The sequence below is a fragment of the Diadema setosum genome, chromosome 17 (genome assembly GCF_964275005.1).
Source record: "Diadema setosum chromosome 17, eeDiaSeto1, whole genome shotgun sequence".
Classification (NCBI taxonomy): Eukaryota; Metazoa; Echinodermata; class Echinoidea; order Diadematoida; family Diadematidae; genus Diadema; species Diadema setosum.
In genome coordinates, this window is record NC_092701.1 from 15,327,283 (window position 1) to 15,351,305 (window position 24,023).

General features: G+C 37.0%; 2 protein-coding genes across 2 annotated transcripts in view; both read right to left on the bottom strand.

Moving 5' to 3' along the window:
- The window catches only part of LOC140241209 (rab-like protein 6), a 43,216-nt gene extending 33,559 nt beyond the window's left edge, over positions 1 to 9,657 (bottom strand). Inside the window, exon 1 of the mRNA XM_072320964.1 lies at positions 9,546 to 9,657. The gene's annotated coding sequence lies outside the window, so the exon portion shown is untranslated. The remainder of the gene's footprint in view (positions 1 to 9,545) is intronic.
- The window catches only part of LOC140241210 (uncharacterized), a 28,592-nt gene continuing 6,226 nt past the window's right edge, over positions 1,658 to 24,023 (bottom strand). The window contains exons 3-5 of the mRNA XM_072320965.1: positions 21,078 to 21,245; positions 19,828 to 19,944; positions 1,658 to 1,687 (exon numbers count right to left, since the gene is read on the bottom strand). Coding sequence (XP_072177066.1) covers positions 1,658 to 1,687; positions 19,828 to 19,944; positions 21,078 to 21,245 — 315 coding nt within the window. The remainder of the gene's footprint in view (positions 1,688 to 19,827; positions 19,945 to 21,077; positions 21,246 to 24,023) is intronic.

Sequence of the window (24,023 nt, forward strand, 5' to 3'; positions counted from 1 at the left end):
AACATTTGAACATGAATACAAATCAAGAGAAATTGGGGGATACAGGTAAATAACCTGAGGAAACAGGAGGAAAAAGAGCTGAAGAAAATCCTCATTAGTAATACACTTAATTATTGTTAACATGTATTTGCCCATTCACTTGATTTATGTGCTTTTCAATGGGAAAATGGGTGGTCGATTAAAATGCTGAGCTTGCACCAGTGTTCAGTAAAAAATGTCACAAGTTTGTGTTTCTCGCCGATAATTCTGCGCGTACAGTACGAGTCTACAATTTGTGCCTGGGATATGAATCCGTGGTTTTTTCTGCCTCGAGTGGAATGAAAGGTACAAGGCATTTAATCAAGAAGTGGTCGATGGGTAGTAGGTCCAACTATCCTAGTAGAACACTTTTGTTCGCCATGACACAGCGTGCAGCAAAAGGGCCTTGTTGAAAGGCTAAAAACATTGCGACTCTATGCATATGGGTCTGTTCAAAAAGTTGGGACCCAGGGTGTTTTGGGTACAGACTCAAGATGCCCAGCATTTTGTGTCTCAGTGCTTTGTTCTTACAGAACTTTTTTGCATTGAGTATCAATGTTATAGGAGGGCTTATACCATGAAATACTAAACGTGCTTCCCCTGTTGGTAAATTTGTGTAAAAATGTACCTACATGTATTTGATGGTGTCCACAGTCATTTTAGCCTCTTTTTCTTTTGGTAAAATTTGAACAGGGTATTGTGATGACAGAGTATTGAGCACATTGTCCGAGTTACTAGCAATTCTGCAATAATCTAAGCAAACACCATTGCTTGGCTAATTTCTCCCACTAAAAAATTCATACCAAACAAAAACATTTTTTTTAAAAATATAGGTCTTAAAATTGTCAATACCGATGTTACATGTGGTGTCCAATGATAAAAAAAGGATGTAACGCTGGTATTCTGCTACATATTTTTATTTCAGCTATAAGAAGGGCCAAAGTGGTTATAAATTCAAAGAATTTCTTCATTTGTGACACTAAATACATCTATTATGAAAGCAAGAAAGCCAGAGTATTTCCACACTTCGTGTTCAAACTCTGCTGTGTCAGGATGGTGTCCAGCATAACGCCGGTATTTTTGGGATCTATTTTGATGTCTATCAATTTTTTTATGGGGCAGCTTCTCCCAATTTGTTTGTTACAATATCCGTATGTATTAATTAATTACTTGTATGCAATTCTTGTGGCATTCAACATTAACAGTTTTCATCTGGCACTGACTTTTTGCTCTGACACCGTCTGTAATGTCGGTATGGCTTGTATTGGCCAAAGTGTCATAGAAATCTATAATTTCCAGTTAAATTGTTCCCAATTATATGTGTGTTGAGAGGTTTTACATTTATCTGTCATGTTAGAAATAATCACTGAAGGTAGATGTCAATACAAGCTGTAACTGCACAAAACTTGTCATTTGGCAAGTACACTGTACCGAGGTTACATGGACACGTACATATGTAGTCCATGTAACATGGTATATTTTTGCAGAATTATGCTACACAAAATTTCAGAGACGTATAATGATAATACATTTCTTTTCCTTCAGTAAGGATCACTTAGCATCCAAGGTAAAAACGCTTCTATGTACATCTTCAAGAAAATAAACTTTTGGGAGATGACACATAGTACACGTACCAGTGTTACATGGACACCGTGTCCTCTGTGTAACACTGGTATGATAGGGGTACAGAAAATTGCATGAGATGTCATTGAATAGTTCTGTTTTTGGCTCAGATACTTTATATCAACATGATATATCATGAACATATCTTTAAAATAATCCTTTTGTTTCAAAAAGGCCCCCTTTTCTGCTTTTGAAATTAAGACACGGTGTCCATGTAACATCGGTAGATCACTCTACTACTGGAGCCACACAAAAAAACACACAAGAAATTTGCTGTTACTTGGTGCAGGAATAGAGTTCACCATAACCTAAACCACTGTATCACACTATCAGATAGCATAAGACTGTCTTGCATTATAAGAAAAAAATATTTTTGTAACGGCGGTTTGTTTACACATTCTTTGAGTGATAGATCAAATTTTGCCTAAAAAAGATAATTGAGGACATGAGCATTTGATTCTTGGTTCATAGTGTGGATGGTATTCATTTGTGATATTACTGCTATTAAATTACAGTTCTCATGCCATTTCTTGGAGAAAAGGAGAAAGAACACAAAACGCTTTCAACGTGGTGTCCATGTAACATCGGTATTTACAATAAATCTCATTCTCATCCAAGAAAATTATATGGGATTTTCAAGCAAATCCTATAGAGAATATATTATAGTATGGCTAGATGTAACTTTAAATGTCAGTCATTTTCATTAATTTCATGTTTTATTTTGGACCTATGTGTCAAATTTTGGGTCCCAACTTTTTGAACAAACCCATATATTCATATCACCAATGCGCAAAGTGCCACGCAAAGGTTGCATTGAAAAACGAAGGAATGAACGGGAGGAGGTATGGAGATGAACTTGTAGAAAAACATCTTTTCAGGACCATGGGATCAATCTGAAAAGGAGCAAGTGCACAACTGGTATGAATTAGATACGGAATGTACAATTTAAATGTAAGCCATTTGCTGGAGAAATAGAACACTTTAAGAGGCACTTGAATTTGTTTCTTTTTTCATCCTAAAGAGATACCACTCTGTTGACTCAGGGCATTCCCACAGTATAACTCTGTGAAGGAGCGCCCGGGGTTAGTGAACACTTCGACCTCGTTTACAGTGCGGGGCTGGGCCGAGCCCAACCTCAATTGCCAGGCTGAGCCCTGCAATTTTGTCCATTTAAACACTGCCGGGCTCGGCCGTGCTTTTAATTTCAAACCTTTCAATATTTTGTCGTAGTGGCGCTCTGCTTGTAAACAAACGCAATTTGGTATAGTCTGGTTTTCAGACCCTTTGCCAACTGATTTCAAGGCCTTTGCCGAAGGAAAAATCCTTTGCAGGACAAAACCACCTTAAATTGTACTAGTTTTCGACGTTGAAGGGGTTAATATCCTGTATAGCGAAATAGTACGGGCAGAGGGTTTGGAAGCCAGACTAAAATTGGCCGAGCATTTGGCCCAGTTTGCGTTTACACTGAGAAAAGGCCGGGCTCGGCTCTGGCCGAGACCACCTCCAGAGCGTGGCCAAATGCGCGGCCAATTTTGGCCCCGCATTTGGCCTTTTGCATGTTTACACTGAAATAAAGGCGGGCTCGGCCACGGCCGAGCCTTGCACTGTAAACGGTGTCCATGTTTCTAGGGTAAAACCCCCAGTATTTGGTCATTTAAGCTTTTCTACATTATTTTTAAAACTGAAATAATGCACACATATATCATTTCTACAGCAATGTATTCTAAAAATATCAAATTTCTTTAATCTCTATTTCTATTTTGTTAAATACAGCATAAAATTTCATAAAATCCCAAAATATATCACCTTGAAAATCCCCAAGAATATTGTCACCGCGATCAGAATTCGGTCAGGCGATATGCGCATTCAAAGTCAATGCACATTGCAAGGTTGCTGCAAAATGCGCCCCGCAATACTTTGTTGGCGCAAAATTGCATCGGGACTTTGCAGCGCCCATTGGTGACCGAATAATGGCAAGTCGGCACTTGCATTCAACCCTCGTATATTGAGTCACTGCGTCGGCACACATGGAAATTTTGTTTTTCTTTGCATTTTGGCGGATACCATAATACTTTGAGCCTGCAATTTTGTAAGCACAAAATCCTGCAAGAGAACTCTTAAAACTAGCTTAACTCTTTCACGACCAACAGGCTCCACGCCACATCCCAGCCCAACAGCGAGTTAACTCGCCGATATATACACACCTGTCTTGTGAATTAAAGCTCAGTATGCTGCCCCAGCACTGTGGAAGTTCGCAATTTGGGAGTTTGCTGCATCTACCTTATGTAGATACCAAATACAATACGGGTACTATTGAAAATTCTTGAGAAAACTTTCACTAAAGCTCTCCAAGAATTCTCCATACACTCTAATGCATCGCTGCTTCGCGAGTGTAGCATAGTGTATTTAGCGAGTCTGACTTCATGACTATTTCATGACACCCGTCTTGTGAATTAAAGCTCAGTATAATGCCCCAGCACTGTGGAAGTTCGCAATTTGGGAGTTTGCTGCATCTACCTTATGTAGATACCAAATACAATACGGGTACTATTGAAAATTCTTGAGAAAACTTTCACTAAAGCTCTCCAAGAATTCTCCATACACTCTAATGCATCGCTGCTTCGCGAGTGTAGCATAGTGTATTTAGCGAGTCTGACTTCATGACTATTTCGCCAGTGGTTAAATTCGGGATTGTGAAGTACAGTGTGTGCAGAATGCAGAACGTATGCGTACATGTCTCATCCAATATTTTCACGTCATATTAGATTCGCGAATAGCACCCGACTTGCTAAATTTGTGAAACTGAAAGCATCGCGAAATATTCAGTGTAGTACAGGGATATTACTTGTAAGTCTATGGGAGTGCTGCAGTATTGTAAGGTTAGGTTGTATCAATTCTGATTTTCTAGACTGAATATTTATTTTTCTATTGTCTCCAGAGTAAAATAGAGCTGATAGAGTGAAAATGTAATTATCAGACAGAGAACATCTGTATACAGGAAAATTTCTCATACGGCCAACAAAACTCCTTCCACTCGAATTCATCACAAGTCCTGACTCACAGTGGTTCATGAGTGTTATGAAATTATGTGTGAGTCTATGGGAAAGCTGCAGTATCGTAAGTTTTTAACTAGTATCAATTCAGATTTTCTAGGCTACATATTTATTTTTCTATCGTCTCAAGAGTAAAATAAAGCTGATAGCATAAAAATATGATTATCAGAGAACATCTATTACACAGGAAAATTTCTCATACGGTCAACAAAACTCTCCTTACACTCGAATTCATCGCAAGCCCCGACTCGCTGTGGTTCGTGAGTGCAACGTAATTACATGTGAGTCTATGGGAGAGCTGCAGTATCGTAAGTTTAGTTAGTATCAATTCTGATTATCTAGACTAAATATTTAGGTGATACGCTATCAGCGTATCACCTATTGTGATTGTCAAAATCTCTCTTTATTTCTTTTTATTCTTCTTTCTTTCTGGACAATTTTGTGTCATCAATATCTCAAGAATGACATTACGGAATAACATGACATTTTCAGGGAACATGTCTCATGACAATATCTAGCCACAATAAGGTTTTCATGACAGTAACATATCTATGACGTCATCTAGGCGCCATTTTGTGATTTTCGGACCATGTTACATGATCGATCATAACTTCATAACTAAAGGTCATTTCTGTATCATTTTCGGTGGACATTAAGTTCAGGTCACGCTCTATCTTACATTTTAATGCTAATTACCTAGGACATTATTACGCGCGCGTACGCGCGCGTGAAACTTTTAAAAGGCTCAAAATAACTTACCAATGGGAAATCTCGAAGTTTCAGACAATTCTAAGCGTTTCGCGCGTTCGCGTCCGTCCGCACATTTTCGCGCGTAGTGCGCGTAAGCAAAATGAAAATGCACATTTTTTGACAGATTTGGATTCCTGATACATTAAGTAACAATATCCATTGATTTCCGATCAATTTTGAGCTATAACAAAGGAATGCGTTGGCGTCAAAGTTGAAATTTCGTGTGCGCGTCTATGTGCAAATATAGCGAAAAACATGTCTTTGTTTATTTCGCCATAGCTCTTTAAAACGTCTGGTTACCCTATGTTTTCATTGCATATTACAAAAACATATGAATTGGAAATAACGTTTCAAGTATCAATATGTCCATGAATACATTATGACGTCATCATATCATCATTTGAAATCAAAAAAGTGGAATTAATTTTTTTAAGGTACTGTTTCTGACATTCATTTGCTCGTATCTCTGTTGTTTAAGCTCAATATTATCCCAAATTCAGATATGTTGTACTTTGAACATTTACCTTTCAAGTCCATGTCATAGATTTGAAACTTGATGACGTCATCATGCTTTAAATTGTGTTTAAATGTAAAGACGCAAAATCGGACAAGTTTACGTGTTATGTCTATGGGAGGTGATTTTTTTAGAAACCATGCATTGACTTGACAACGTTTAAGCACCTTTATCTCAGCTGATTTTGCTTCATTTCCTCTGAAACTTAAGTATGTTGTAGCTGTGACAATAAGCTGCAGTAATCATGCATTTTATTCTTTGAAATCTCCTCATGAGGTTGACAATTTTGCAATTTAAAACTGAAAATGAGAATGGAATGCGGACGAAATGATTCCTGATTCGTCTTTCACGTACATAAGTTTACGTTCCTCTAATTTTCTCGTCGAGACATATGGCCGAGTGGTTAGAGGCGTCGTCTCAGAAACGTGAGGTTGCACACGTACGGGTTCGATCCTCACAAGAGCACGAAAGAAAATAATTATTATTTTTTTTACTTTTTTTTTTCTTCAATGGAGTACTACACCTTCGTCCATGTAGAAATCACATTTGCATGTAAACACACCTATACGCACACACTCACACAGTCTACCTTTGTTTTGCGTTGGAGACTGCATTACTTCGACTGCTGCAAAATTTTGGAGGCTGGGCTTTTTAAACTGATATAGTATATTGTAACAAAATGAAATTTGTTCATACCAATTCAGTAACACAATGTAGTCGTGGTTACTTTGTGCTGATTTATACATGTAACAAGCTATACATTGTAAAAAAGGTATTTGCATTGTTCCTTTAAGTCAGTCTTCTGTATTGATGATTATTTGTCAATTAGTGGTTTTTGTGGAGTTTCAGATAGTGATAAAAAGTATGGATGATAAGTGCAGCGATAATTCCTACAGTTAGTTCAAAGTTGTGTTACAGATGTTTGATACATGCATTTAGCATTGTGTGTGTATATACGTGTGTATACAGGTTGGCCATATGACACATTCTAGACAAATAATCTTAATTAATTAGCAAACGTGATCAGCTATGGAACTGAATATGGTACTGATGTATGATGTTAATGATTCTAATTAAACTGTGACGAGTTTAAAGGGATAGCATAACTGTGTGTAAAAATAAGGCAATTATAAGGAAATTTTAGGGGAATTTGATAACCATGCCTATAATAATTTCATACAGGTACTAATATCTGCCTCATATTCGTGCAATAGAGCGTTATGTCAATAGCAAACTGACAACGTACGATGAATGTGTTATATATTGAACAACTGTCTTTCAAGTCCATAACGTTCCCCATATTTTCTCGTCGAGACGTATGGCCGAGTGGTTAAAGGCGACGTCTCAGAGACGTAAGGTTGCGGGTTCGAACCTCACAAGATCACGAAACAATATACTTAGCTATTTTACTGTTTTTTTATCTTCAATTTTGTATTACATATTCGTCTATGTAAAAATCACGTTCGTATATAAACGCACCTATACACACACACAGACACACACACACACGCCATATCCCTCTTTTTTGTGTTGAGTGGGCATTGACTTTCCCCCTGTTATATCTATACATTGTTGTTGTTTTTTGTCTTACCATTTCCGTGGATGACCCGTGGCCGAGTGGTTACAGAAACAGTTTCGCATGCACGCTCAATATAACTTCAAGGTGCCTATATCACATTCGTTTCTTGTCGATCACAGATGACCGCCATCTGATGACCACAAGCGTATCACCTAACTCGTCCTCAATGTGACGAGTTTTCATGTCTCGTTATTTTTTTGTCATCTCCAGAGTAAAATACAGCTGATAGCGTGAAAACGTGATTATCAGAGAACATCTTTTATACAGGAAGATTTCTCATTCCTGGCTTCTGAGAAGATGTATTCTCAACTTGAAAAGCAATTTGCATTGAGCCCGCTACTGCACAATTTTATAGTGGTCCTGGTGGATAGGTCTGTGCAATAGAATGTGGTTGCGAAGGGTTAATTCATGCATGCTCTCGCGCTGTCACCCTCAACTGGGATATCGCTTCTTCATTGGCACAGAAAGCAACGCAATACAGTAAGAAGGCATTGTGAGAAGGCTACATTGCACTCTGGTTAGCGCATGCGCACAGGTTTCAAATCTGTCGAACAGAGCAGTTGTCATTCTCACAGATTCCTCTTGACCGGATCATTTAAAGTCTCCAATATTTTCAGAAAAGAACTACCAGAGGAGCAAAAAGTTCCACAGCAAGTGTTACCAACAACTCAGTTCGGGAAACCCACTCACAAGGGGGGCCCCTCCTTATAAGTAACCCGTCCCCCTTATATGTAACCCCGTCCCCCTTATAAGTAACCCCCGGGGCACCCCTTGTAAGGAGTCTCCATGCTTTTTTGCAATGCAACGCGAAAATGAAAGGACTGCGGCAATTCGCTTGATTATGTCCATAAAGCTTCACAAGTTTCCTAGTTACTCACGAAATTTGAGCAAAATCGGTTCGAGGCATCATATCTAAAATCATGGATTTAAATGCGATGTCAAACGACCCATGCGAATGCTGAAATGCGAGCGATTACTGGCGTGAGTGTCGCCAGGCGCGGCGGCGCCGCAATGCTTGAGTGCAGACGTGGCGACTGAGTACGGAGACTTTCGTTCATTCAGGTGGTCCGTACTCAGTCGCCACGTTTGCACTCAAGCATTCGGTCAAGGTTACAACCAGCCACCATTCGAGTTTTACGTTCTACCAAGGAGGTATTGTACCATTACATTACTGCTCTATTTACTAGTACTCTTGTAGTCTTGGCATAAATTAATTAGAGTCTAGAACTAGATAATCGATCTAGATCTAGAATTTCTAGGCAAATAAATAGGGCCTAGCCTATACTATAGGAGTACTACTGTAGGAGGCTAGCATAGGTAGGCTCGTCTTGCTATAGCCCGACCAGATGCTGTTATTACAGCGACTGGGCTGTGTATTGCTAGTGCTAGTGCCAGTACTGACTACTGTGATACTTAACGTTAGATCTGGGCCCCGTTTCATAAAAAGTTGATATGATACTAGCAACTCTTGCTGGAATGGCAATTGCCATGACCATGATGACAACGACAAGAATCCAGCTTCCTGATTAGCTGTTAGCAATAGTGTTGTTATTGCTAATATTGGTTTTAGTTGCCATTCCAGCAAGAGTTGCCATCCTAACATCTTTTATGAAATGGCTAGTCCGAGTAGGGACCTTATTACAGATCTATTCTAACGTTTACATTGTCTAGTGCAACACAGTGCAGTGCAGTGCAGCTAGTGCAGTACCAGTGCAGAGAGTCTGCATTCTACCGCTAATCGCGCTATGCGTAGGCACCAGGCCAGAGAGAGAGTCCATGTCCATTTCTTCATTTAGCTTATCCCATGAATAACTATACACAGCCCTGTCGCCGCTGTACACGGGTCACCGGTCACAAGTGTAAGTCTTGCACGGCGTCTGGTCGGGCTAGCTTATATGAACAGAGTAAGGCTGCCTTCGGTAATTCTGCATAGGTCTAAGGAGAAGCAGTTTGTGCCGTTTCTTCATATTATAGATACACTGTAGCAAAGAGTTCAATTATTATTTACCAGCTCTTCTAATTTTCCGAGAATCCGCAGTTGGCTGTGCCTATGTGGCGAATGGAAAGCACAAATGTGGACGACGTCTCTCGCTCATAGATCGCGCGACGTCCGTCGACAGGACACAAATCGAATCTCACAGCACGTACGTATGTTTTCTTGATAATTTCGCTGAAGACCCCAGCATAAAATGTTTGTGTGCTGCATGGTAATTTCGTATTCTGAACTGTGAGCCTACTTCGTGGCCTTACAACTCTCTACATACCGCTTGCAATCCGGACACCAGCGAAGAAAGTGCGTTAACCTAAGCAATACATACTGCTAGTACCTGTACCTGGTACCCACAGTAAACAGAAGCGAGAATTTACACTCAGTGAAAAAACAGAAACAAACAAACAAACAATCAAACAAGCAAACAAGATTTAGAAATTTGTCATAATGGACAAATTTGAGGATTCGTTTGTGATTAGGGGCAATTGGCCATGCTATTTCTGATGTACAAGTAGGCCTACAGGGATTTACATACTTATCACTCAGAGAAAAGGGTTTTGGGGCTAACCTTGTTATACCGTCCACCAGATGTTTTTAGATGGTATTACCCTAAATTCGAGCAAGATGCTGAAACCGAATCTGGATGACGCAACTCTCGTACCCTTGAGGGGTTTTTGGATATTCAAAATGGCCGTTAAAATATGAAATTTCTATAATTATATTTACTTATAAATGGTGAACAATATTGGGACACAAAAACGAAATTTTAAATTTCGAGTGTGCTGATAAAGAGTCAGAATCTGGCAGATGTAATTTTTGCATCCTTGAGGATTCTAAGATATTTGAGTCTAAATAACGTATTGTTTTTGTTACAAATGGTAATTCAAAATAGTCATATGAATGAAAGTGTGTGTGTGTGTATGGGGGGGGGGGGGTGGGGATAAAGAGCACAGCTTGTATTACTTATAGGCCCCCGATATCAAATACGTAACAATAAGTTGTATATAAAATGGTTTAAAAACCAACTAAAGCTCCGTTTATGAGAAAGAGGTAGAGTAAGAAATGGAGCGATAGAGGGTATATGTGGCCTATAAGACAATTAAGTTGAGATGCGAGGAAAAAGGAGACATGGAGACAGGAGAGGATATCTAGGAGGAAGATTTATAATTTCAAACAGAATGTCTTTGTAATAAGTTTTATTCCAATAGTCTCTTAGAGTTAGTCAAAGTAGATATTTCTTTTAAACTTGTGTCTAATGAATTCCAGAGTTTACGCCCGGTAAATGAAAAATTTTGTTAGCAGATTACGTAAGATATCCAAAGATAAATTCAGTGAATTAGACTGTCTTGATTGGTAATTATGAACAGAACTATGCTTTTAATAAACATTTCATATGATATTATTGGAAGATCATCGTATATAACTTATGTATACGCGCTGTAGTGAAAATCATATAAATCATACATAGATATTGATAATTTTATATTCGTGAAACAAAGGATTGTGTGAATAAAATCAGTGTTACATAGGGCCTACTAGGTGTTACAAAAAACATTTCCCACTTTTGATCCTTAATAGTTAAAAAAAAATGAATACATCAGATAACACTGACATTCCTATGAGCAATAGCTGAATAGTGTACAATTTTGTTGGAGGTAATCTAAAAATGATCGCATAATCATATTCATTAAATTCAAGATTTATTTTTAAGTTAGGTTTCAGATTTTGCTCTGTTTTCAACTCTCTGTACAAAATTTTGATTTTGCACATGGGTCAATTGGTGTGTATGGGAGTGTGTGGTTAACACTGTATAACAATGGTCCTGAACAATGGCCAGGGTTGGAATGCTTTATTACATATTCATGAAAAATTCCACTATCACAGCTAGTATTTATTCATCCTGAAATGTAGTGTTTGCAAGCACATGAAAACATGTGCTTATTTTTTTTTTTTTTCATGTGCATGCATTTTACCCTTTACCATGAATCCAGACCAGCAGTGCCCAGGGCAATCCATCATGAATTATCAATAAAGCATTCTTGTGCCTTTGGAGCAAGAGTCCAGAAGCCTTATAGTCAGCAGAGCTCTTAAAAGGTGGTATTCGTGGTATTCATGTCTATTGTTCATATCCCGGGTCATTGTAAGCACACACTCACATACACATCATTGGTTCTTGTGTAAAGTTCAATTTTGTACAGATGGTTCAAATTTGACCAAAATCTGGAACTTAACTTTAAAATTAATCTTGGATTAAACGAAACTGATTTATTCTCTCATATTCAAATCACCTCCAACTAAATTGTACACTATTTAGCTATTACTCATATCAATGACAGTGTTATCTGATGTATAGTTTTCGAGCTATCAAGGATGAAAAGTGGGACATGTTTTTTGTTACACCTAGTATATACGGAGACCCTTCTTTTTAAATGAATAAATTATATCAATCAAAAGTTTACCTGAATCAACCCAAGCCAATGTCCATAATGAAAATAAGAGAGAATCAAATTAGATTTAAGTTTTAAAAGAACAGAACGAGGAAAATACACGCAATTGATAAATAAAAGTTTAGGAATGACTCCAGAATTTCTAGATGTAATTTGACCGATATTATCGACATGCTCCTGCCGTTATAACTAACTGTAAAGCCTAGAAATTTAGTGGAGGTCACTTGATCAGGTTTACGATTGTCAAAACATCGGAGAGTGGTAATGGTAATACTAAATAACATATACAGCTTTAGTTTTGGCACATTCAAAGATAGTTTATTGTTTTTCAACCTAGTCGGAACATTATAGTTTTGTAAATCATCATTCATTATAATGAGCTAATTGATGGGGGTCTGAATAAGATAAAAACATATCAGAATTACCAGCAAAAAACAAAAACAAAAAAACAAAACAAAGGAAAGCTTTAGGGAAGAATATTGCATATCATTAGTATGGGAATTATGTAGAATAATAGCGGGTCAAGGAGGCTTCCACATGAAGCAGGGATGATTTTTTACTCGAGTGAACGTATATTGTTTTCTATCTGTTCGAAAGTTCCGCAACGACTCCAAGACCCTTCCTCTCACACCATATATTGAGACAATTGTAAAAAGAGTATATACAGTCAATAGTGAAAAGGCCTTGGAGAGGTCAAGGAAAATTCTAAGATTGCTATAATGGTTATCAAATGCTGTATTATAGTTTTTCGTGTATGAATCTTAGTATGGCATATGTTGTGCTGTGTTTCTGCAGGGAGGTGGGATCTCTCTGAACCCAAACTGATAATCAAAAGAGATATATATAGCATATTGTAGTTATTTAAAGGAGACCTCCGGATAATTTTCAGATTTTTACATTTGAACAACTATAAATTAGTTATACAGAGGACAGAGTTTCAGAATTTGTGATGATTGGGATGAAAAATGAGAATATTTTCAAAATTTAGAACAAATTGCAATGAACAAGGATAATGACATGCAGAGTCACCATAAGAATGCATGAGTTGGAGCTCAAGGAAGCAGAACAAAAGAAGGCATGCATAGATTATACACAGGTGAACTCGCAAGCAAGCGGTATTGTAATGTCTGAAATATGTGAACCTCCTATGTCATCATCCTTGTTCAGTGTAATTTGTTTAAGGTTTTTCAAAGTATTGTTTCTCTGCTCAAGAACCACAGTAAATTCCACAAATCTATACACGGAGTTGTCGATTTATGTACTACATGATGTGAAATTATGAAAATCGTCTGGAATATCCCTTTAAGGAATTGGCTATTCTGGTACATACTAACTTTTCTAAGATCTCAGGAAAACATATAAGCAAAGATATAGGCCTATAATTCATACACCCTGTTCATGGCCCTTTTTGAATATCGAGACAACTTTGACTATTTTCATGTCACTAAGAGAGTCGTGAGGGTGACAAATCAAAAGTATAGCTGAGAGGGTTAAGAAAGTGCAATATTATTTCTTTTATTGTATATATTATCATCATTATCATGTCCAGTCCTTTTTTTTTCTTTTTTTTTCTACTTGGGAGGACATCAACAAGTTTGTTCATTACAGCAGCGACAGATAATTGTAGTGTAAAGCAAAAACAATATGTTTTCCATTCATTCATTCATTCATTCATTCATTCATGTGATTCATTCATTCAAGCAAGAAACATTTATTTCTTTCAATACCAAATTATTACACTGAAAATGTATACATGCAATCACAAATTAGGTATATTGAAGGGGGGGGGGGGGCGAGACCTGTATTGGGCACGCCTATACTCCTTTCACATTTACAGAAACCCCCCCCCCAAAAAAAAAAAAATCAACAAAATATGTGCCTAGTAAATAAAAGAAACTATATACGTCGTACACGTGTAGAACACTAAACATTTTTAGAAAAACATGATAACTCAATTATAAGGCCTATACACAAGATAAAGTGCATGCTCCTGCTAGGTAGAACGAATAAGATTTGAAAATAACAATATGCATCAAAACAAATTAAATGGAAGCGAAGCTCGTAGGGGTCCCACATGCATAAACTCAGTACAATAAGGATGACGTATGATGAAATTCCTCCAGTTTTCGTACAGCAATCTATAAAACACCTTTTCATTTGAGGTGAAACCGACATCATACTGCACTATTGTTTCTTGTTAATGAACTGGTGAAAGTGCATGTATACTGGATAATCCTCGCATTTGCATAGTGTGTTTACACAGTTCTCCTTGAAATGCAATAATATAGTAAGGGTATGAATGACGTTCGTCATCCTTTGAAACGCGTTTTGTTGTCTGGAAAATGAAGATCCTTTGCACGCATAGTAACATATCGACGAGAAACTGTCATGGTGTGAAATATAGACAGTGTTTTATCAATAATTTTCACGAATTAATATCTTTTGTGGACTGAAGGTATTGATTTTGTCTGAAACTGTGCTCAAATAGTAGTTTGCTTACTATATCTATTGGGACATCTGTGTTCAATGATTATATATATCGGTTAAATTGCATGTAGGTGATCCACTACATAGCACAGGAAATAGCAATACGCGTCGGCGTATGTCACAATATAACTTCTTCTGTTCACCCCTCTGTTCAAGAAATACACAAAGGTTGTTGTATTTTTATGTATACGCCCATGTAACGATAGACAGTTCAGTAACAATATCATACACGATATCTAAAAAAAAAAAAAAAAAAAAAAAAACAGGCATCGAGAGGAATTAATTAAACAGAGTAGGCCTACATAGGACCACTTGCAGTGGGAATACTCTTTATGTCAACAGAGACAATAAAGGGTGTGTACAGATCTGGTCGAGGTGAGGATTTAGCTTTTAACGTTTTGCGAGATATTCAGAAACCACTCTATGAGATGTCAAAGAGCATGCAATTCTAAGGGCTATCCAAACTTTATTTGATGAAAATCGGTTTTGAAATGGCTGAGATATCCAAAAACAAGGTGAAACAAAGATATCCTAATAAAAGGCATGGCCTGTAGTCTATTATTATCACTTGTTTGGATATCTCAGCCATTTGAAAACCAATTTTCATCAAATAAACGTTGAATCCTTCTTAAAATTACATGCTCTTTCGTATTTCATAAGAGGTTTCTCGTTATCTCACTTACGAATGTTCAAAACATGAATTCCCACCTCAACCAGTACTGTACAGCCCCTTTAACGATCTCCACAATACTTTGCCGATACTTAAACGTAGATAAATCTTACTTCACCGAAAATTTTATATCAAAATTGTTCACGGCCTATTACATCATGCCCACTGTCCATTCCGTTTCATTTCCATTTAAAGCCAGATTGGTTCAGTGATTACTTGATAGAACATCGACCTTAGAACAGCACTGGTAGTGTTGCTGACATCTCCACAGTTCATATTAAGCATCATTAATTTAACCAAGGAGGTTATTTTTGCAAGCGATGATTATTTACCTATGCAATTAAACTTTAAAAATCATGAACAAATTTGGATGAAATTTTCAGAAAAAGTTGATAATGACACAATGAACAAATGCTTATTTCGGCAATGATTCGGATCACCGTGTGGATCCCGGATTTTTTAAAGAATTCTTTATCATTGGAAAATAGGTCCATTTTCAGCACATGTAATGTGTATAACCCAGCAATTATTATTAAAAGCCAAACTACTTAGCATCACCAACAGTCTTTTGTTATATATATACTATCATCATAAAGACCGTTGTAACCAATTTAACTTTAAGCTTAGTCCCCATTAATTTGTATATTGCTACTGTATAGACACAGTATATAGATAGTGGGGGACTTCTAAAACGGGAAACATGCAGTGGGAAAGCCATTCATTTGCATATTGCTACTGTAGACATACAGCGACAACGGAATCTTATAATACAGATGATTTGAATGTAGGACTTATAGGGTGGAAATCACAATAATGGGTGGAACTGAGCTGCTAAGTGGAGGTCTGCGCTCTCCGAGTGCTCTTCTAGTTTGCAGCTGTTTGTTTTAATGTTAAGTATAGCGACCAGTCTTTTATTTTCACTATGATTTTTTTTTTAATTTCTTTGTCTCTCAAAAAAGAACTCTCTTTATTTGACAATCCACATGATGAACCATTATGGTCTTGAAGCATCTCAATATTTTAGGCCCTCTGATGAATAACATTGAGTTGCGAATTTACAGCATTCTATATATAGCTATGTAGTTGCAAAGTAATGTTCAAGATATTTGTATATCTGTAACGTACCATCACTTACGATCTTCATTCACTTTACAAAACTTGAATATGCTTTCCGCAGAGAAGTACACACTTATCAGTGATTCATTATTAATTTTTGATTAACTTTGCAACACTGACAGCAGCACGAATAGCCATGAGACTTGCTGGATAAAAAGCAATCCCATTCGATTTTTTTTTCTCGAGTATATGCATTCCTTCTTGAAAAAATGTACATGCATATATCAAAACGTTCTTTCTGTTGTGCGATATCTAATCTTCTGACCAATAATTTGAGAATAAACACCGCTTGAATACATTCACAAACGCTATGTTTCACAATTTGAAGAATCTTATTACGAGTGCTATGATTATGGCACTAAAATGCTGATATCTAAAAAGAAGAACAAACAAACAAACAATGGTTTCCTGTCGTACATCACTCTGCGCATTATTTACACACACACACATGCTGTCTGTTTCTCTAATTTTGATAAGACAATAAATTAATATAATATATGCGAATACTCCGCCAGAACATGCGAATACTCCGCCAAGAAATACTGCCAAAGTTGTCTGCACAACGATACAATTACGGAACATAAACGTCATTTAAATCACCATGATTTCACTGGCCTCTTAAAAACCCACGCTTTGACTGGTTTGTCTTAGATTATAAGAGGTGAAGAAACGAAAATGGCATCTATACCCGAGAGATTTTCAACTCTTGCTCTTTACTACGGTGTACTCCCGTTAAAACGAATACAGCTATAACGAAATTCTCAATACGACGAAGTAGAATTTAGCTCGAAAATTATCTTCTATATTTCTTTATATACTTAAATGTTTGGACATAATGAAATTTGATATAACAAAAGAAAACTGCCAGTCCCGAGGACTTTGCTTTAACGGGAGTCGCCTGTACAATGAAATAACAGTAAGCCATATACACTGTATAAAATATAATGTCTTCGTGATAAACCACAGCTCTGAGTTTTCTCGGAATCGACCTTTTTGAACGAATCTAGACATTTTGTTCATCCATGCGCAAATTAAATGAAGTCTTTGTTGGAATTTTTCTGTGCCATTTGCAGGTCATAAGTATCTGAAAATTATGGAAGCAATGATACCATCACTGAAATCAAATGAAAGCAAATTATCGTGCACAATTAGTAAGCATTTCTATTGAAAGTGTTGTAACATGTTGTAACAAAATTTTACTCGCAGTTTAAGGAAGTACATAATTTTATTTCCCTAGTTTACCTTTACTGAATTTGATTAAAAAACCTAAACGAAACATTTAAAATCTTTACCAGGTATAATTTCATTCGGTCGTAAATTACAGAAAAGATTTTACAATGGTAGTAAATATCTACATTTTTAGACCACGTTTAGAGTAACAGGTAAATAAAAAAAAATCTTGTGACAATGCATAGTAAAATCGACCCTGACAAGTATACGCTTATAACTCATTTGCTCATCTATTGTTCACTTTTTACATTAACCTTGTCACACAATGATCCATGACATATTTGCAACATATTAGTTAAAGCATAGATTAAAACCAAGCTTCAAATGGTACGTTTTGATCCCGGGTAGACCTGTAGCCACTATAGTAACTAGGCGCACGACTGGTGTAAGACGGGGGCTCTCTATTGATCATCCTGTTGTACGACTGTTGTTAAGAAAAAAGAAAGATAAGAAACAGTTGTAATATTATACAATATGTATACACTGTAAAAAAAAATCTGCATTTTTACAGGAAAAAATATGCAGATTTGTTTTGTTCTAACTAAATACAGCAATTCTCATGTGATCCCGCAAAAATACCTAATTCTTATTTGTAAAACTGAGTAACATCAGAAACTGTAATTTTGACAAAGTATAATCACTTTATACAGATCTGATATAACTTTACAGTTTAAATTGTTTAACTTACTGTATTTTTACAGAGCTTTGTATTCATACAAAGATTTCTTAAGTTAACTGACATGATGAAGTTTTACTTCGACGTGAATTAATCTTAATGCAGAAACTGATATTCTTTTACCATTTTATGTAATGAATATTCATGCATAATTATGTTATTCATGCAAATGTGCGTTATAATTACATACGGTATAATATGTATTTTTAAAGCAGATTTTCTGGCGACTCTGCTGCCATCAAATTTCCTGTAGTTTTACAGTATTTCTTTTTTTTTACAGTGTATAAGATCAAGATTGTTTGTAACGTTTCGGATTATGCACCACTGAGTATTTCATTATTTTCTCAAGTAGATTTTGCATCCCAAAACCGAATACATCACACTTCTTCAAGAAGTGTGGAGTAGTCTACCTAGTAGCATTAGGAACACTCATGACCTCATATTTTTTTTTTTCAGTCCCGTGTGAAGCATCATCTGTTCATCAAGGAGTATAAGACATCTTAGTTATCATTTGCATACATATGTTTTGTCGATGTCTCAATTTGTGTAACTTATTCCTTTGAATTATGTTGTTGAGTAATCATAATGTATGAATTATTGTAGCGCCTTGAGTGACATGTCAGAAAGTGTGCATTAGAAATATGTATGTATGTATGTATGTATTATCACTATTATTAAGTCACTCTATCAAACTGTTTTCATAATATTCAAGACCCAAATCGACCCTCATAATGTTCAAAACTAAACAATAGGATTTACCTTTATCCCTCTCTATATCAATTCATTTTTATCCGTTACACCGTTACTAACGCAGTAGACTTATGATTAGACCATGTCAATGGAATTAAGTCAGAAAATGACAATTCATCTAAACTTTGACCTTCAATTAACTTCAATTAATTCATTAATGATCTATGTCTAATCTTACTTTTCAAATCATTATCAATAGACAATTCTCAGCTGTTGAATGACTTATCATTTACCCTAAGTAAAGTGACATTTAAACTTAAACTTTGACCTACATCCATAGTCATGCTCACATTGATAACTGTCAGTTTATTTTTACCCTGTCCACCGGCTGACATTATCCCTGCCATTCCTAGTTCAGCAGTGGCTGCAAATGACAATTTTGTTGATTTTGCTGTGCAAAGGTACAATGACATTTGACATTGACCGCTGATCTTTCAGCACCGTCATTTCATGGAATATCGTCTATTCATTTCTACCCTCCCGCCCAAATCGTGTTAACACTGGACATAGGAAGTCATTTTCGCCTAAGTTCAGTGACCTTTGACGTTTGACCTTGGTGGTTCAGATATATAGTTAACGATAATGGCACCTCGAAATTGCCATTTACTGTTCGGCTTATGATATCGAATTTCATCATTAAATGTCTTTAATGTATAGTTTACTTGAAGGACGGCAGCCGTTATTGAACGAACACAAATGTTTAAACGGAAACTTGCAGATGTAATAAGGCATTATTGGTGCCTGTGTTTAATTTTTTGATCTGCGTTTTAAAATCTTCTTCTCGCGTCAATGCTGAATAAGAAATACAAATACAAAAAATACAATGTCAATTGCCAGCGATTTGTATTGTTGGTGTTTCGCTAATTTTAGCCATTTCATCTGAAAGAATGCAATAAAGGTACATATACGGCTGTATGATTTTACCACGACTTCGTCACCAGTCGCTATGAACGGTGTGCTAAAGTTGTCGCTGGACCCGGTGCTTCCGTCATCCCTGCTAGTGATAGGGGAGTTACTGCTTCGTGTGTAAACGTATGGGAGCTTCATACAAAGACAAGAAACAAGACAAAACAACAACAAGCTACATGTTCAAAATGACAAACAATAACCATTTTGAAAGAAAGATATTATTCAGAGGGGTGAAAATGAAGGTGTCATCTACTGCTTTCCGGGCAGCAACACCACCACCAGGCTGTCCCTGGTTGCCGGCAGTGACACGATGAACATGGAAAAAATACCCCATGTTCCAAAATTCCGACATTGTTATGTTAAGTAGTCCAAGGCGGGCAAGGCATATTAAATGAAAAAATATATATTATTCAGAGGGGTGAAGGTTCAGGTGTGAGTTTCTTCAAAATGTCTCCCTCTACCAATTAAATTTGTTAAGATCGCAATTGCTGATCTGTAAATTAACAAACAATCCATGTCGGAAAAGGAACCAGTGGGATTGAACCTGTATCTACAGCTTTCCGGGCAGCGACACTACCACCGGGCTGTCCCTGGTTGCCGGCAGTGACACGATAAACATGGAACAAATACCCCAAGTTCCGAAATTCCGACATTGTTATGTTAAGTAGTCCAAGGCGGACAAGGCATATTACATGAAAGAAAAAAAAAAATTATTACAGCTATTGAATGTAATTACCAAGGAAGGATAAAGGGTGTTCATCTATATCTTCCAACGATGGCCATATGCTTTCAAATTATCTATCGACAAACATTACAAGGCGACTTTGGTAATTTTGCATAAAGGAGACTAGAATTTGTCATGTCATCTAATCTTCAGGCGGTCATATACACTTGTTATGTTATATAACTATTATGATTCATATTTCCATTTGAGAAAATCATCTGGACTAAACAGGTAAGAGGTCGATGGTACAAATATTATTTCAAGATGCTACAGCGAGTACCTGTCATCACCAGCTGTGTACAGAATTGGAGAGTGCATTTTGCGTGGATTGTAGTCAAATTGCGGTAGCCAAGTTACACGTGAAGTGTTGTGATTGTCATGAATTTTATTGCATGCCATACTTTCCCTATTAGCGTTAAGAGAAACTAGAAACCGGCGTTACGCGGAATTTGTAACCCGTTTGAACGACTGAATATACAATACTCGAGATAAATGCATGTTGGAATCTACAATATATTTTTCTATTGTCAGCAAAGTTTACCGAACGTATTCTTCCAGCGTTCTGCAGCACTCTGACGAGGTGGGCCATTCGCTCTGACTCGGAAGAAGTGAAGCCAAACACTGCCTCCATGCCCTCTTCTTCCAGCCCCAAGACGGATTGCCGACCTCTGCGGGGAGGTGTGCTTGGAAGAAAACCATGGTTGTAGGCCTGTACAACAGAAACGGTTATGTCTTTATCGTAATTAAGGGTCAGACAGGGAAATGGGTAGTGCAGATATTGCACCACTGACATTTTATATATGCGAAAATGTTTTACATGTGTATCTCCTAGTCTCTTTATGTGTATATACATGTATATATTATATAATATATATATATATATATATATATATATATATATATATATACATATATACATATATATATATATATATATATATATATATAATGGTATTATTATCCGCGTGTTGGAATAAGAGCATGAAGACGATGAAGACAAACAAGTTGACATAATGCATTAGAATCCAACTTCATTTATTTGGTTTACAAATAAATGAAGTTGGATTCTAATGCATTATGTCAACTTGTTTGTCTTCATCGTCTTATATATATATATATATATATATATATATATATATATGCATATTGATGTAATCATGTCTTTATTGATAAGCAAAACAAAGGACATGTTGACATATATACAATACCAGGTCCATGGTCCTATTCTGGACACATGGCAGGTAATGACACACTTACAAATACTTATAGAGTGAATAAAGATATATATTTGTAGCTGTATTCGCAACAGATTTGTGAAGTTGACAACAATTACACAAAAATTAATCACCGTACATTTCCCCACGCAGTACACATACAATGTATTACCAATGACTCATTTCGTTATTTTGTCCAGGATGCTCCATCACATTTTCTAACCGATCAAGTGAAATTCGAATAGGACCTAAATCACAGAGCTACCAAGTCTCGCACATTCTGCGTGAGACTCAAGCATTTATGGTCTGTCTCACGATCTCATGCATGGCATCCATTTTTCTCACGCATCGGGTGAAGTCTGCAACTTGGGCCAAGAATAAGGAGCACAGCTCAAAGGATTAAAGTGATAGTTGCAATTGAAGGTATTCCCTTTTGTCTTTCAAAATAAGTAAATAATAGTCACTTAAGTATGCACCAGATCGCATCATTAAGAACTAATAATTAAACTAGAGAAGCACTCTGAGAGCGCAGACCTCCGCCAAGCATGCAGCTCATTTCCACCACTGATCTTGTTCTTCCATAGAGATATCAGTGATTTCCACCCATACGTACCATTCAAATAGCATTGTGTGCTGAAAGCCGCCCGATTTCCCAATATAGAAGCCTTTGTTACGTCATAAACCCTCAGCTGCACGGCGCGCCTCGCCCTAGCAGAAACTAGAGCACGCAATTTAGTGCGCGCATGCAAACCTCAAATACGCGCAGTCTGAACTCCCAAGTTCATTGGCCCTTACCTGCTATAAATTCATAAATTCCCCAAAAATTTTCGGATCACTACCAAAAGTTAATCGTTTGTTACTTGTGTCATTCTCAACCTTTCCTGCAAGTTTCATCCCACTCCGTTAAACTACTTTTTGAGTTATTTTACACACAGACAAACTACTTAGTAACTATACTAACTAACTAACGAACAAACAAACAAACCAACGGTAACGAAAACATAACCTCCTCCCTTGGCGGAGGTAAAAAAGCTCCCTACCATGGGAGGGGGACGCCCCCCTCGTTCGCGCGCGCATGCGCCGAGACGCCGAGTCATGAAAATCTCACTCATAAAAACTTTTCGAACTTGGCATCTCTGAAATCAGTATGTCCGCTATAAATGCATTTCCAAGTAGTCGCGCAGCAATCCAATTTCATTAGTTTATACACTTTTTGGGATAAGTGCCAAATGTCATTCCAGCAAATCATTACATTTATCCAAAATGTAACAATTCTACATAATTACTACATTATTACTTATTGCCTTTCATTCTTATACTTTTCTAAGTGATTAACGTCCCCACCAGTTCTGTTCTTTGCTTGAATAGAATATAGTGAACGATGAAACTATTGCATATCTACTAATGTCTTGATAGAATGCAGTTGGACTCTGTTTGGATTTATTTGTTTTGAGTAGGCCTCTCAGTCGTTGTTTGTTTTCTAGTGTTATCTGCCCCCTTGCTCCGATCTCGATGGCAAGAAAGGAAGGCTTATAGCCCTTGCGTTTTAGTTCATTCAACAATACTTTGTATTTCTCTACTTTTCTTTCATGAGCGGCCTCAGTGTCAGGTTCGAAAGGTACTGTCAATTCAACAACTAGGATTCGCTTTACTCTTTCTAGCAAGACTACTATGTCTGGTCGTTGGTTAGTACTGCGTGGGGTGGAATCGTTGCGCCTGCCACTTTGCATCCATCTACATCAGCGTATATGACACGGCCAGTGGAAAGAGACTCTTTGATCGTACGGTAAATATATTGCAATATGATATACACTGTATATATATATACATATAGCTTATATATGTGTGTGTGTGTCTATACATAGATAATTCGCCAAGGCGACGCAAGCGTCGAGTAGCTTATATGTGATAGAAAAAATATATATTCAGAATCCTTGACGAATTAACTCTTTTTCCTTCCCTTGAATAATCCCTATGATATGATACAGTGTAATTGCATCATAACCCCATGGTTCAACTCTCCCCTCCCCCAAAAAGGAGATAAACAACAGTCCGAGACAGATGAACGGGTGGTTCTATGATCCATAAAAGAAAAATGGGCGGATAAGGGGCACAAACGGGCGGAGGATTTTTTTAACGTTTGAAAAGAAATGTTAATGATGATATACGCTATTTGCACCTTTTTGATAAGTCGGAAACGAGTGTATGTGTGTATAGTTCAAGTTCAAGTTCAAATTTATTTTCATATTTCCACTTTCTCAATGATGAGATTA